At 50.8% G+C, this 13,033-nt stretch overlaps 1 protein-coding gene across 1 annotated transcript in view; it reads right to left on the reverse strand.

Annotated features, from left to right (window-relative positions):
• POF1B (premature ovarian failure, 1B) overlaps positions 1-13,033 on the reverse strand; it is a gene marked incomplete at its 5' end in the record, with an annotated part of 46,693 nt that overhangs the window by 15,712 nt on the left and 17,948 nt on the right. The window contains 10 exons of the mRNA XM_018572901.1: positions 523-634; positions 1,051-1,185; positions 2,695-2,759; positions 5,680-5,808; positions 5,885-6,004; positions 7,508-7,660; positions 8,200-8,313; positions 10,543-10,635; positions 10,731-10,802; positions 12,229-12,253. Of these exons, the coding sequence (XP_018428403.1) occupies positions 523-634; positions 1,051-1,185; positions 2,695-2,759; positions 5,680-5,808; positions 5,885-6,004; positions 7,508-7,660; positions 8,200-8,313; positions 10,543-10,635; positions 10,731-10,802; positions 12,229-12,253 (1,018 nt within the window). The remainder of the gene's footprint in view (positions 1-522; positions 635-1,050; positions 1,186-2,694; positions 2,760-5,679; positions 5,809-5,884; positions 6,005-7,507; positions 7,661-8,199; positions 8,314-10,542; positions 10,636-10,730; positions 10,803-12,228; positions 12,254-13,033) is intronic.

Below are 13,033 nucleotides of genomic sequence, written 5' to 3' on the forward strand. Positions count from 1 at the left end.
TGGGATGAATTAGAAGATTCATTGCGAGCCAGATCTTCCCATCCAACATCAGTACCTGACCTCAGAAATGGGAGCAAATTCCCACAGACACCCTCCAAATTCTTGTGGAAAGTCTTCCCTGAAGAGTGGAGGCCACAAAGCAGGAGGTGGTAGAAGGCATCTCCACATTAATGTGCATGGTTTTAGAATAGGAAGTCCAATTACCTATAGAGGTGATGGTCGGGTGCTCACAGACTTTGGGTCATATCAGGTATCCAAAGTCATAATTACTAAGAGGTAGGACAGAAATATCCAGGGAACTGAGGGGACAATAGCAAAATGATGTGAATTATTTTCACCATAGCCGAGTTATGGAAAAAGCGCAGAGAGGTTTATGAATGGGAAAAGCCTTTCAATTCACACTTTATATCCTGTATGTCTAATACTAGGGGGGGCGATGTACAAAAGGGGCCCTTAGTGTCCGGTGCTGCAAATGGCCATCACGCGGTCATTACATGACGCAATGATTCTCATCATTCTTACCGAGTTCCAGCTGTTTGATTTTCGCTCGATGACGAACGTCTGCGATCCCTTTAACCCCGGGGTCTCCTTGTAGTCATTCAGCAGCCTCAGGATGGGGTACTGGGTGCTGTAGCTGTGATTACAAATTCAGAAAACTTTATTTAATATCTACGGTGACTTCACATCACAAGACGAGTGCCTCCTACAGCCCAGCCTTCCTATCCGGGTTACAGTGCAGGTGGAGTCACTCAGGGGCTTCTTTATATGTTTAGAACTGGAAATTGAGGCCTACAAATCATGGGGGAACCCTGGAGAGATATTGGTTAAATACAGGGGCGTAACTAGAAATCACAGGGCCCCATAGCAAAATGATGTGAATTATTTTCACCATAGCCGAGTTATGGAAAAAGCGCAGAGAGGTTTATGAATGGGAAAAGCCTTTCAATTCACACTTTATATCCTGTATGTCTAATACTAGGGGGGGCGATGTACAAAAGGGGCCCTTAGTGTCCGGTGCTGCAAATGGCCATCACGCGGTCATTACATGACGCAATGATTCTCATCATTCTTACCGAGTTCCAGCTGTTTGATTTTCGCTCGATGACGAACGTCTGCGATCCCTTTAACCCCGGGGTCTCCTTGTAGTCATTCAGCAGCCTCAGGATGGGGTACTGGGTGCTGTAGCTGTGATTACAAATTCAGAAAACTTTATTTAATATCTACGGTGACTTCACATCACAAGACGAGTGCCTCCTACAGCCCAGCCTTCCTATCCGGGTTACAGTGCAGGTGGAGTCACTCAGGGGCTGCTTTATATGTTTAGAACTGGAAATTGAGGCCTACAAATCATGGGGGAACCCTGGAGAGATATTGGTTAAATACAGGGGCGTAACTAGAAATCACAGGGCCCCATAGCAAAATTTTGTATGGGGCCCCGTGATTGCTAGTTATGCCACTTGCAGAGCCCACCATAGACTCTCTATGGTGGGCTCTGCAAGGTCTCAGTTGGGCTGCACGCCTCTTACCCGTCAGCGTTGTCCACCTCCGCGGTCGCCGCCGCCGGGCCCCTGCTTCCTCTTCCGTCCCCGGGCTCCGCCTCCTTCTATCGACGGGCCCCACCTCCTCTTACATCACTGGCCCCACCTGCTATTAGACCGCTGGCCAGTGATGTGGGAGGAGGCGGGGTTGCTGTTAGGCGGGCCCCGCCTCCTTCTTTAGCTGCAAACGCCGGTGTAACCGGCCTATTCTGCCGCATCTGCTGGCTGTCACTGACACAGCTCCGCAGCGGCTGTGACAGCCTGCACCCCGAGACGCCATAGCGACCTAGGCGGCCCACACGGCATCAGCGGGATGCCTGGCCCGGGCCCCCCTGTGCACGGGCCCCATAGCGGCCGCCTGGGTCGCTATGGCGATTGTTACGCCACTGGTTAAATATAAGATCGCCTCAAAATGCCTTTCAAAAAACAAAAATCTGAATTTCTTATTGGAAAAGTGAGGCTGAGTATGGAAGGAATGGGAATGCGTGTGTAGCGTGTTCATTTTTGTTATTGGAGGTATGCTCTCTTTTTCGGTCATTAAATCTCGGTGAGACCCATTTGGATCTCCTATTTGGCAGGTAATGAGCAGCCATCTTCTAGTGCCCTCTATGGCACCGTGTCATACCTCGCAGTGATCTCTACGGCAGGCATCAGCAACCCCGGGCACGCAACGCCGTTTGCAGTTGCAACCACTGTGATTGACTATAACCAGGCCCGGATTCCCCACAAGGCCACCGAGGACCGGCCTCATAATCTGAGCCGACCTGTCACAATGAGACTGTCACAGGTCGGCTCAATAGATCGGGAAGTGAGTGAACACATACCGGCGCTCGCTCACTTCTCCATCTATCCGTGCAGAGAGAGGTGACTGTCACTCACGCAGCTGGGCGGATCCAGACATAACTGTCGGGATCCGCTCCGGCTGCGGCGTCTCAGTATACCGTGAGCTGTAGCTCCCTATATACTGAGCTTAGGGTGACGGGAGGACGCTAGTTTGTGTCCTCCCGTGACCCTTAGGAGAACTATGGGGAAAAGTCCTAACCTTATAGTTCTCCTTTAAAATAAGGTTCTGGAATGGGGGGAGATTGGAGGAAATGCTGGGAGTTGTAGTTCCTTTGCGACTGGACCTGAATGATGGTCCTAGCTGTCCACTTACTTCCTTGTAACGATCTCCTGGGTGACGCTCTTCGACTCTCTCTGTGTACGCAGCCGGAGAAGTTCCTGTGGGAATCATAGAAGCAATTTAAATGAATCGTTTTTTAAAATATATTTTCACAAGTCGTACAACTTCTCGGATTAAAACTCCGACCAAATGTTCTGAGCAGAGTGTGGGTGAGGGGTTAGAACCCCTCTCAGGTTATTATTATTCTCTGCAACCCGCTGGGAAAGATTTCCCTTCATTCCTTGCGACGGTGTGACACCTCCTGTGTGTCGGGTCTGACGAGGTGTCACCCGGAAAGGAAGTGAATGTCAATTTCTCCAGCAGGGACAGACGCAGCAAAAAAGAGATCCCAATCTCTCCCCCTAAATTTGATTTTTAGGCCGATCTAGGCAGAAAGACACCTCTGGGAATAAAATATCAACATTTACAGCTCTCGTCATTCAGGAAATGACCCGGACTTGCTCAGTAATTGCAGGAGCCCCTGAATGTGTGATCATCAGTTCTCCAGGTCATAGCTCTCCCGCGCTGCATCTCAGCTGCTGCTCCTGCCTGCTGCAGTGACTACAGTGACTTCGGTCCTTTCCGGCCCTCCAACCCTCACCTGCTACCAGCTGTCTAGGTTTACCTGAGGCCTTGCCTTGTACCCTGAGCCTTACAATGCCTTACCACCATGTAGTCACAACATGTATTTCTCTGGAAACTCCCCCCCCTGGCGCCCCCCCATCTATTTCAAATTGCAAAATCCAATAGCAGGCTGGCTATTGCACCCGCCCACCGAGCAGAGGAGCGTAGCTGAGAGACATCTTTCCCTCTCAGGTCCTCTCCACTGCTCAGTGGGTGGGGTTTCAATAGCAAGTCTGCTATTGGCTATTTCAAATTAAATTACATCCACCTGTTGCCTGCAGAAGCTAACCCGCAGGAGAATGGGGCTGTGCAGGGGGGGGGATGCGCCATGGGAGGGTGGTGCAAGTAGCTGGGCTTCCCTAGGGCACCTGTCCTGCTCGGCTACTAGAGTCCGCCTCGTCTCCTGAGTCTTCCTTAGCTCCGTCAGATGTGGCCGGCTCCTCTGCTCTCTTGGCTGAGGTTTTTACTACAGTCATGCAAGGCCTAATGTGTCAAATCCGCCAGTTATTTGCCGACTCTGACCACAAAGGCCACAAGCTTCCCCTTCAAATTATGTGTCTTCTCTGCCCATGGCAGAAGAAATGATGTCACCAGCACATCGTAGGAGTAATTTAGCAAAAGTCCATTTAATGACACATTGCCATTCAATACAAGCGCTTTTCAGGGCCTCAAGAGTCCCCTTCATCAGGCTCAGAATGACATAACAGACATTCTCTGCCCATGGCCCTCAGTGCCATCAGTCACCGAGACTCTGATTGAGTCATTCCAGTCTTTATCTAATGGAGAGGCGCAGTGTTTCCCAAATTAAAAGACCCTGTTTCAGCTCCTATGGATGAAACTAGAAGATCAGCCCATGGCTTCTACCAGTGCTATTCCCATTCTTAGGTCCTTTAGTTGTTCCAAGTCTTCCTCTAAAGGAGACTGAAAGCACTCTGACAAGATGATTGCTTTACCCGAATACATATTAGTCTTGTACCCGAATGAAGAAGAAGACCTTGTGAAAAAAGTGATCTGCTCCCACTGTGGATCTGGCACTGATTTGCTGTCAGACCCTTTTCTTCACCCCATCTTGGCTGTGACCTTCCTACAGCTGGTGTCTGCACCAAGGTTTGGCTCCAAGCACCATCAAAGGTCAGGTTTCTGCCCCATCTATCTTGTTTCAGAGACTGTTGGCCTCGCACTCCTTGATTAAGACCTCTGCACAGGACATCCCCCATGTAGCTTCCCCTGTTTATTTCCCTGCAACTCGATGAGACTGGAACACAGTAGAAACATTTCTTTCTCTACTCTCACCGACCCCCAGGACTGTATTCCTTGTAGCCATCACCTCTACGAGATGAGTGTGTAAACTGGTGGCCTTATCCTGCAATGAACCTTGTCTGGTGTTGAGGTCCAGGTCTAAAATTTCACCTCAACCAGAAAACTGCTCTTCTGTCCCTCAGTCTCTCCGGCTCCAATTCACAAAAAGAAAAAATGTCTCTCTACTGTCTGAATGTGGCCACGGCTTCTTCCAGAAGACCAATTCCCTTTTTGTCATCCCCGATGGTCACCAACATCTCATTTCACCATCTCAAAGTGGCTTAGGAAGACCATTATCTTGTTACTATTGAGCTTGTTATGGTCATAATGAACGGTGTCCACCTTTTCCTGCCAAGGCGCACTCTACTAGACCTGCGAGTGCTTCCTTTCCTAGATTTGCAAGGCTGCCTCTGGTCACTGGCCACACGTTCTGGAAGCTCTACCGTGTTCCACCATGTAGATGTTGAGGCCTCATCTGATGCCAGCTTGGGGTGTAAGGTTCTTCAGACACTTAAACCCTCAGTTGGACTGCTGTAGGACATCCCAAATATGAAAGACGTCCTCTGTCCCACATGTATGAAAAAGAAGATGGGATTTTTTTCTGGCGTTCATTTGAGGAGCACAAGTGCCTCCCCCCCCTCTGTTTATGATCATGCTCTCGGTATTGCTTTGCTACCATACTGAGGCCTGCTGGTAGTAGGAGAGGTTATCCTGGGCTGGCCTACAATTTTTTTGTTTGCCAATGTCCGATCTGCCTATAGACGGTAGTATAACCCTAAATGTGAGGAATTCCTGTGTCCCTCAATGGGCTCCAAGAAAAGGATTTTACAGTGAGTACAACGATCCAATTAAATCATTATCCCACCAAATACAAAATCAGATGAAAACACAGTAAATAGTAGATGACTATAGTAGCTAAGACATACCTAGCTACGAAGTTGCCCCTAAGACAAAAGTTATCGACAGTAAAATATATCCCATGAATAGATGTGATACAAGTAAACCTCCATGACAGTATATCACTTAAGTAACAGGTGCCCTTTAATCGGTCCTCACCTCCTGCTGCCTCTTAATTAGAGAGTCCCTCTCCTCCAGGGAGGACGTCAGCTCTAAGAGTTTCAGCTGCAGGTCGCTGCTGCTTCCTTGCTTCACCGTCACTTCATGCTGGAACTTGGAGATCTGAGTCTGAAATGCACGTCACGGGTTAGAATTCTACATCTTGCAGGAAAATGGTCAGGCCGGCCCCCATTGTTAGCCTTACCCTTAGGGTGCGGATCTCCTTGTCCTTTTCCCCTCGGAGGCTCTCTATCATCTCCTTGTAGTGCCGGGTGATCTCATCGGTCTTAGCCTGCAGCATGGGGTTGGAGACGGTTTCGGAGACCTGTGCGGAAACACAGACATGTCAATTATACAACTTCCAGAATGTAAAGGCGAAGAACCCCCGAACATGCAGCAGTTCATATGTCAGGCAGGGTTTGACCGGAAAAAAGATACAATGTAATAACAAATTCCCTCTGGGTGCCGCCATGATGAATTATTATCTGTCAGAGTCAAGATATTGAAAATGTTCAGTGACCCCCCCCCCCCCGTTACCACAACCTGCCGGACTGCATCACAACTGCATATGGTGTGAACAGGCCCCTAGACCTCATATCAGAGCATTGCAAAGCCTAGGGAAGTCATAGGGTCCTTCTGGGCTTTGACATGTGACACAACTAAAGAGGGAAGGCATCTGGTAAGTGAATTTTAACTTAACATACTGCTAACCCTTGTACTCTGCATTACATACTACTGACCCCTGCGCTCTGCGTTACATACTACTGATCCCTGCGCTCTGCGTTACATACTACTGACCCCTGCACTCTGCATTACATACTACTGACCCCTGCGCTCTGCGTTACATACTACTGATCCCTGCGCTCTGCGTTACATACTACTGACCCCTGTGCTCTGCGTTACATACTACTGACCCCTGCGCTCTGCGTTACATACTACTGATCCCTGTGCTCTGCGTTACATACTACTGACCCCTGCGCTCTGCGTTACATACTACTGACCCCTGCGCTCTGCGTTACATACTACTGACCCCTGCGCTCTGCGTTACATACTACTGACCCCTGCGCTCTGCGTTACATACTACTGACCCCTGCGCTCTGCGTTACATACTACTGACCCCTGCGCTCTGCGTTACATACTACTGACCCCTGCGCTCTGCGTTACATACTACTGACCCCACCTGCACTCCGCGTCACATGCTGCTGACCCCTGCACTCCGCGTCACATGCTGCTGACCCCTGCACTCCGCGTCACATGCTGCTGACCCCTGCACTCCGCGTCACATGCTGCTGACCCCTGCACTCCGCGTCACATGCTGCTGACCCCTGCACTCCGCGTCACATGCTGCTGACCCCTGCACTCCGCGTCACATGCTGCTGACCCCTGCACTCCGCGTCACATGCTGCTGACCCCTGCACTCCGCGTCACATGCTGCTGACCCCTGCACTCCGCGTCACATGCTGCTGACCCCTGCACTCCGCGTCACATGCTGCTGACCCCTGCACTCCGCGTCACATGCTGCTGACCCCTGCACTCCGCGTCACATGCTGCTGACCCCTGCACTCTGCATTACATACGTCTGACCCCTGCACTCTGCATTACATACGACTGACCCCTGCACTCTGCATTACATACGACTGACCCCTGCACGCCATGCTGCTGACCCCTGCAATATGTACTACTGACCCCCGCACTCTGTACATTACATACTATTGACGTAGAGACTACTGACTACTGGAAGAGAAACGATGCTGCAGGTATCAACAACCAACAATAAATGTGGATCTCCGCCCATCATAAAGCGCAGCTCAGCAGCAACCAGACTCACCTGAACCCGCAGATTTTTGTTCTCTTGCTGCAGAGCGTTCTTGGCGTACTCCAGCTCCTTCAGTCGGTAATCTTTGTCGCTGTCGCCGTTGCGCAGGGATGTGATGGTCTCCTCCAAGCTGCGCAGCTTCATCTGACTTTCCTTCAGTTCTTGCTGGAGGGACAAAGACAACAGAGCCGGGATCACATTGCGCTGTCCTATCACATGGCGCTGTCCTATCACATGGCGCTGTCCTATCACAGTGTCCTATCACATGGCGCTGTCCTATCACATGGCGCTGTCCTATCAGATGGCATGGCAATGTCCAGTCACATGGTGTCCTATCATACAGTGTCCAATCACATGGTACTATCCAATCACACAATGTCCTATGACATGGTGCTGTCGGATCACACAGTAATCAATCACATGGCGCTGTCTAATCATGCACTATCCTGTCACACAGTACCCTATCACACGGCATGGCAACGTCCAATCACATGGTGTCCCATCACACGGCGCTGTCCAATCAAACGCTGTCCTATCATACAGTGTCCAATCACATGGTACTATCCAATCACACAGTATACTATCACATGGCGCTGTCCAATCGCACAGTGTCCAATCACATGGTACTATCCAATCACACACTGTCCATTCACATGGCGCTGTCCTGTCACATGACATTTGTGCGGCGCTGTGCTGGGCGGTACCTGCTGCTGGCGGTTCTTCTCTCTCAGGGAGGCCAGCATGGTCTCGTATTCTTTTATCTGGTCGTCCTTGAAGGTCAGATCTCTCTCCAGAGATTTCTTGGCGAGCTCCAATTTCTGTAAAAGGAAACATTTTATATATCGGAATAAATACATAATAACGAGTGACAGCCAATCACATCGCTCTGCAGCAATGTCTCCACCACACGTTACAATCGGATCCTTCCGCACGTCCGCAGTTCTGTCCAGTTAATTCTTTTACCTTTTTATCATTTACCCTCAAAATGTTGTGCGCTCCGACCGGTCCGAAAATCTCTGATGGTTCTCGGCAGGGGCGTAACTAGAAATCACAGGGCCCCATAGCTCCGCCCCTTAGTTGCAGTGAAGGGAACTCTTAAGGCATCAGCACACCAAGACATTTTGGACAATTTCATGCTCCCAACTTTGTGGGAGGAGTTTGGGGACGGCCCCTTCCTGTTCCAACATGACTGCGCACCAGTGCACAAAGCAAGGTCCATAAAGACATGGATGGGGAGGGGGAGGAACGTGACTGGCCGCACAGAGTCCTGACCTCAACCCCATAGAACACCTTTGGGATGAATGAGACTGCGAGCCCCTCCCCCAACATCAGTACCTGACCTCACAAATGGTCCAACATTCCCATAGACACACTCCTAAACCTTGTGGACGCCTTCCCAGAAGAGGCGGAGCTGTTATAGCGGCAAAGGGCGGAGCCAACCCAATACTGAACCCTACGGACTAAGACTGGGGGGCCATTAGAGTTCATGTGCGTGTAAAGGCGTCCCAATACTTATGGCAATATAGTGTGTATATATATATATATCTGTGTGTGTTTAGGACCCCTCCAGCTGATAGACACCTACCACTGGTCATACCGTGCCTGAATGATGACAACCTTCACATGTCTGTGGCCACCTTTATAGGAACAGAGACGTTTTTGAATATAAAAAGGTCAGAGCTCCGCCCCCCTGGTCTCGGCACTGGCTGGTGATGCCACTAGGGGGCAGAGTTGTCACTCTTCCAGAAGAGCAATGTCTTCTCCACACACTATCAGATGGCAGCGGGGAGGAGCGCGGTGTACCGGTGATCACAGGCGGCTCTTTGCTGTTCTTAGTTGAACTTGTGTTCAGTTTTCTCCGTTTCCCAACCCCCGCCCGCCCGCATTCACCGGTAGGAGGGGAAGATATAAAACAACCTTCTATTATATACACAATATTCCTAATTCATGTTTTCCTGGTCTGACCTGTTACACAAACTCCCACACCGCTCTGATCATTGTTATATTAATGACTCCCGGGTTTCGGTGTTCCTCCACCCAACACATTCCCCGTGACCCCGACAATAACCCCATGTGACTCCGCCCACCCAGGAAACATCACCTGACTGCCACAAACCACGGCCCCCGTAACCCCCGACACCCACCATGCTGCCAACATGGCCCCAATACTAAGCATGCCATCTCGTGACCTCAGCACCTAGAGGACCCTTACCTAACCATGACACCCAGCACAGCCCATGTGACCCCGACATGTCCCATAATTCCACATGATCCCAATTTCCAGTATGCCCCCATGTGACCTTGACACATATCATACCATCACATGACCCGGACACCCAGGATGCCCCCCACGTGACCCCAGCCCCCAGGAAACGTTATCTGAACACGACACCCCAGCATACCCCCATGTGGCCTTGATATCCAGTAAGCCCCAACACCCACCCCACCTACGTCCTGACACCCAGCACACCCCACCCGAGTCCAACACCCAGCACACCCCACCTGAGTCCAACACCCAGCACACCCCACCTGAGTCCTGACACCCAGCACACCCCACCTGAGTCCTGACACCCAGCACACCCCACCTGAGCCCTGACCCCCAGCACACCCCACCTGAGTCCTGACACCAAGCACACCCCACCCGAGTCCTGACCCCCAGCACACCCCACCTGAGTCCTGACACCGAGCACACCCCACCTGAGTCCAACGCCCAGCACACCCCACCTGAGTCCTGACACCCAGCACACCCCACCTGAGTCCTGACACCCAGCACACCCCACCTGAGTCCTGACACCCAGCACACCCCACCGAGCACGGCCATTTATCTTGTACATATTCAGTCCTGAATCTAGATTTCTGTATCCGACTACAATCAGATTCAACCCGAAATCCGGGACACGTAATGCGCTATGAAAGGTCGATCACTTTTTGGAGAATAAAAACGGGGAAGATGGAGAGGCGGAGCCTCTTCAGCGCCTGCAAACACAAGGACCACATCGCTGCCGATCACATGTAATACCCCGATCGCCGCTGGTGTCACCGCTTACATTCAGATCGTCCTGCAGGTGTCCCAGCTCCTCCCGCAGACTGCTGAAAGTGGCCAGAACAAGTTTCATGGATTTGTCGGAGGTTTGCCTCATCTGGGGGGAGAGAAGATCCGAGGAATCAATCATCAATATATCGCAGACCATTCAAGGACAAAGAAGAACATTCTGTGTATCCGGCGGAGTCTCACCTGCAGCAGGTAGCGGATTTGCTGCTTGGTGAGTTCAGAGACGCCTTTGGGGATCAGAGATTCGATGTCTTCCTACAAGAGAGAGAAAAGAGGGTGAATAGACGGTGAATCAGCATCACAGAGCGAGTCGCCGCAGCGGAGATCCTGGAACATTAAGAGGGGTCTTCACCAACAACGATCGACCATCAAAGGGTCCGAACTGATCAGCTACTGAGTGAAACCAACCCTCTTATTATACATCAGGATGAGTATACCCAAATGTGTGTTGTCATGGGCGACAACAAGCGTCAGTATGAAGTCAGCAGAGTCCCAGCGCAGACTAAGACACTGATAGTGATGACCGGCATCACTATCAGTAATACGGATTGGAACATTATTGATTTGTAATAATCATTTAGTCAGGGCCGTCTTTAACGCGGGGCGAAAGGGGCAGTTGCCCAGGGCCCAGTCATTGTTGTGGGGCCCAAAGCAGCTGCCCCTTGAGAAGGTCCTGCGCTGCAAAACTACCACTGGCCCTGCATCTCAGCACTGACAGTAGAGTGCTGGATGATCGCACAGCGGGTCACACGGAGAGAAGAGCTGGGTGGATTCCCTCCCCCTCCATGATGTGTGTATGTGTGTCCTGGAGTGCGCATGCGTGTATTAGGGAACACTAAACGTCCAGAGAGAGGGGTCACGGCATGCTGCTTGTCTGTATGTGATGGGGGTCACTACATGCTTTCCATGTACATATGATGGGGGCACACTGCATGCTAGCCAGTGTTAGCGTAAGGCTGCATAGACAGTTGTCTGGGGGGGATGCGCCCTCACCTGTGTATACGATAATCCTTGAGCCTGCTAAAGATACACCCGCGCCACTCTTCGGTTTACTGTGCGATCAGTATTGCATAGTGTTGCCCCGCCCCTGTCATGTGTGCGTATGCATGGGTGAGATTGCATGGCAGGGGGTGGGGTTGGTTGGTTAGGGTGGGTAGGAGTGGGGGACCCAAGAAAATGTTTGCCCAGGGTCCAATCAGTATTAAAGACGGCCCTGAATTTAGTAATAATATTTATTAGTAGCTGCGGTGACCATTTCATAGACGTCTTTCTGTAATTGGCCGGGAACATTTACAAACAATTAATCGTCGTCCTTATGAAGGATTTCCAAACCTCTTGTAAAATATTACTGTCCGTCCATCCGATGCACAAAGACGTGCTGAGGAGCATAGGAAAGAAGTATGTATTGCCTGTGCTCCTCAGCTCCACCTAGTGGCCATAATGAGGTATTTACCTGATATTACATTCAACCTGGAAAGAAAATATACTAATAACATTTGTTTTTGCCTCCATTCACACAGAACAAATGTTTAGCAGGATGAACGGCTCTGCGATTCATTTTTTAGATACACCCCTTTGCTTGTGAAACATTAGACATGACGAGGGATATAGCAAATCAAAATGAATGGCCGGGCATAGTACGTGAAGGTAACAGACAGATTTATAGAAAGTTGTGACGTACCTGGTACTCGGAATCCGATGGTTTCCTGCAAATACAAAACACAAAGTCGGTTACCAGAAAGGAAAGATCGATGCCGCACAGAGGATCTCTGGCTGGGGCAATAAAACGCAACCTGGGGCAATAAAGCGCAATCTAGCAATGCATTTAAAACACTATTAGAAAGCTGCACAGCTGCCGGAACTTTCTATTTCCATCATTAAAGGAGAACTATGGGGTCAGTGTTTTTCCCCATAGATCTCCTCAGGGTAACGGGAGGACACAAACTAGCGTCCTCCCGTCACCCTAGGCTCAGTATATAGGGAGCTACAGCTCGCGGTATACTGAGGCGCCGCAGCCGGAGCGGATCCCGACAGTTATGTCTGGATCCGCCCAGCTGCGTGAGTGACAGCTGGCTCTGCCTATCTAGAGCCAGCTGTACCCGCCCCCTCCCCCGTCCGTTCCCCCAGTCAGCGCTGGAGGATCGGGGAGGGGGGGGGACCCTGAGGGGAGTGGTGAGTGACAGCCACAGCTCTCTGCAGGGGGAGGATCGAGAAGTGAGCGAGCGCCGGTATGTGTTCGCTCACTTGCCGATCTATAGAGCCGACGTGTGACAGTTTCATTGTCACGCGTCGGCTCCAACTATGAGGATGAGGGGAAATCACTCGCCTCATAGTTCTCCTTTAAAATAAACAAGTATTGTGATTGAATGTATCAAATGATTCCCTCTTTCCGGTAATAGAGAGCCGGGGAGGGGGCTGGGCATTGAAGTCTGACACGTCTACCGTGAAGCGTATTGCGGGACGCAGGGTACATGGGGAGGGGGGGG

Source organism: Nanorana parkeri, unplaced genomic scaffold, assembly GCF_000935625.1.
Source record: "Nanorana parkeri isolate BGI_ZX_2015 unplaced genomic scaffold, ASM93562v1 scaffold2165, whole genome shotgun sequence".
In the NCBI taxonomy this organism is placed as follows: Eukaryota; Metazoa; Chordata; class Amphibia; order Anura; family Dicroglossidae; genus Nanorana; species Nanorana parkeri.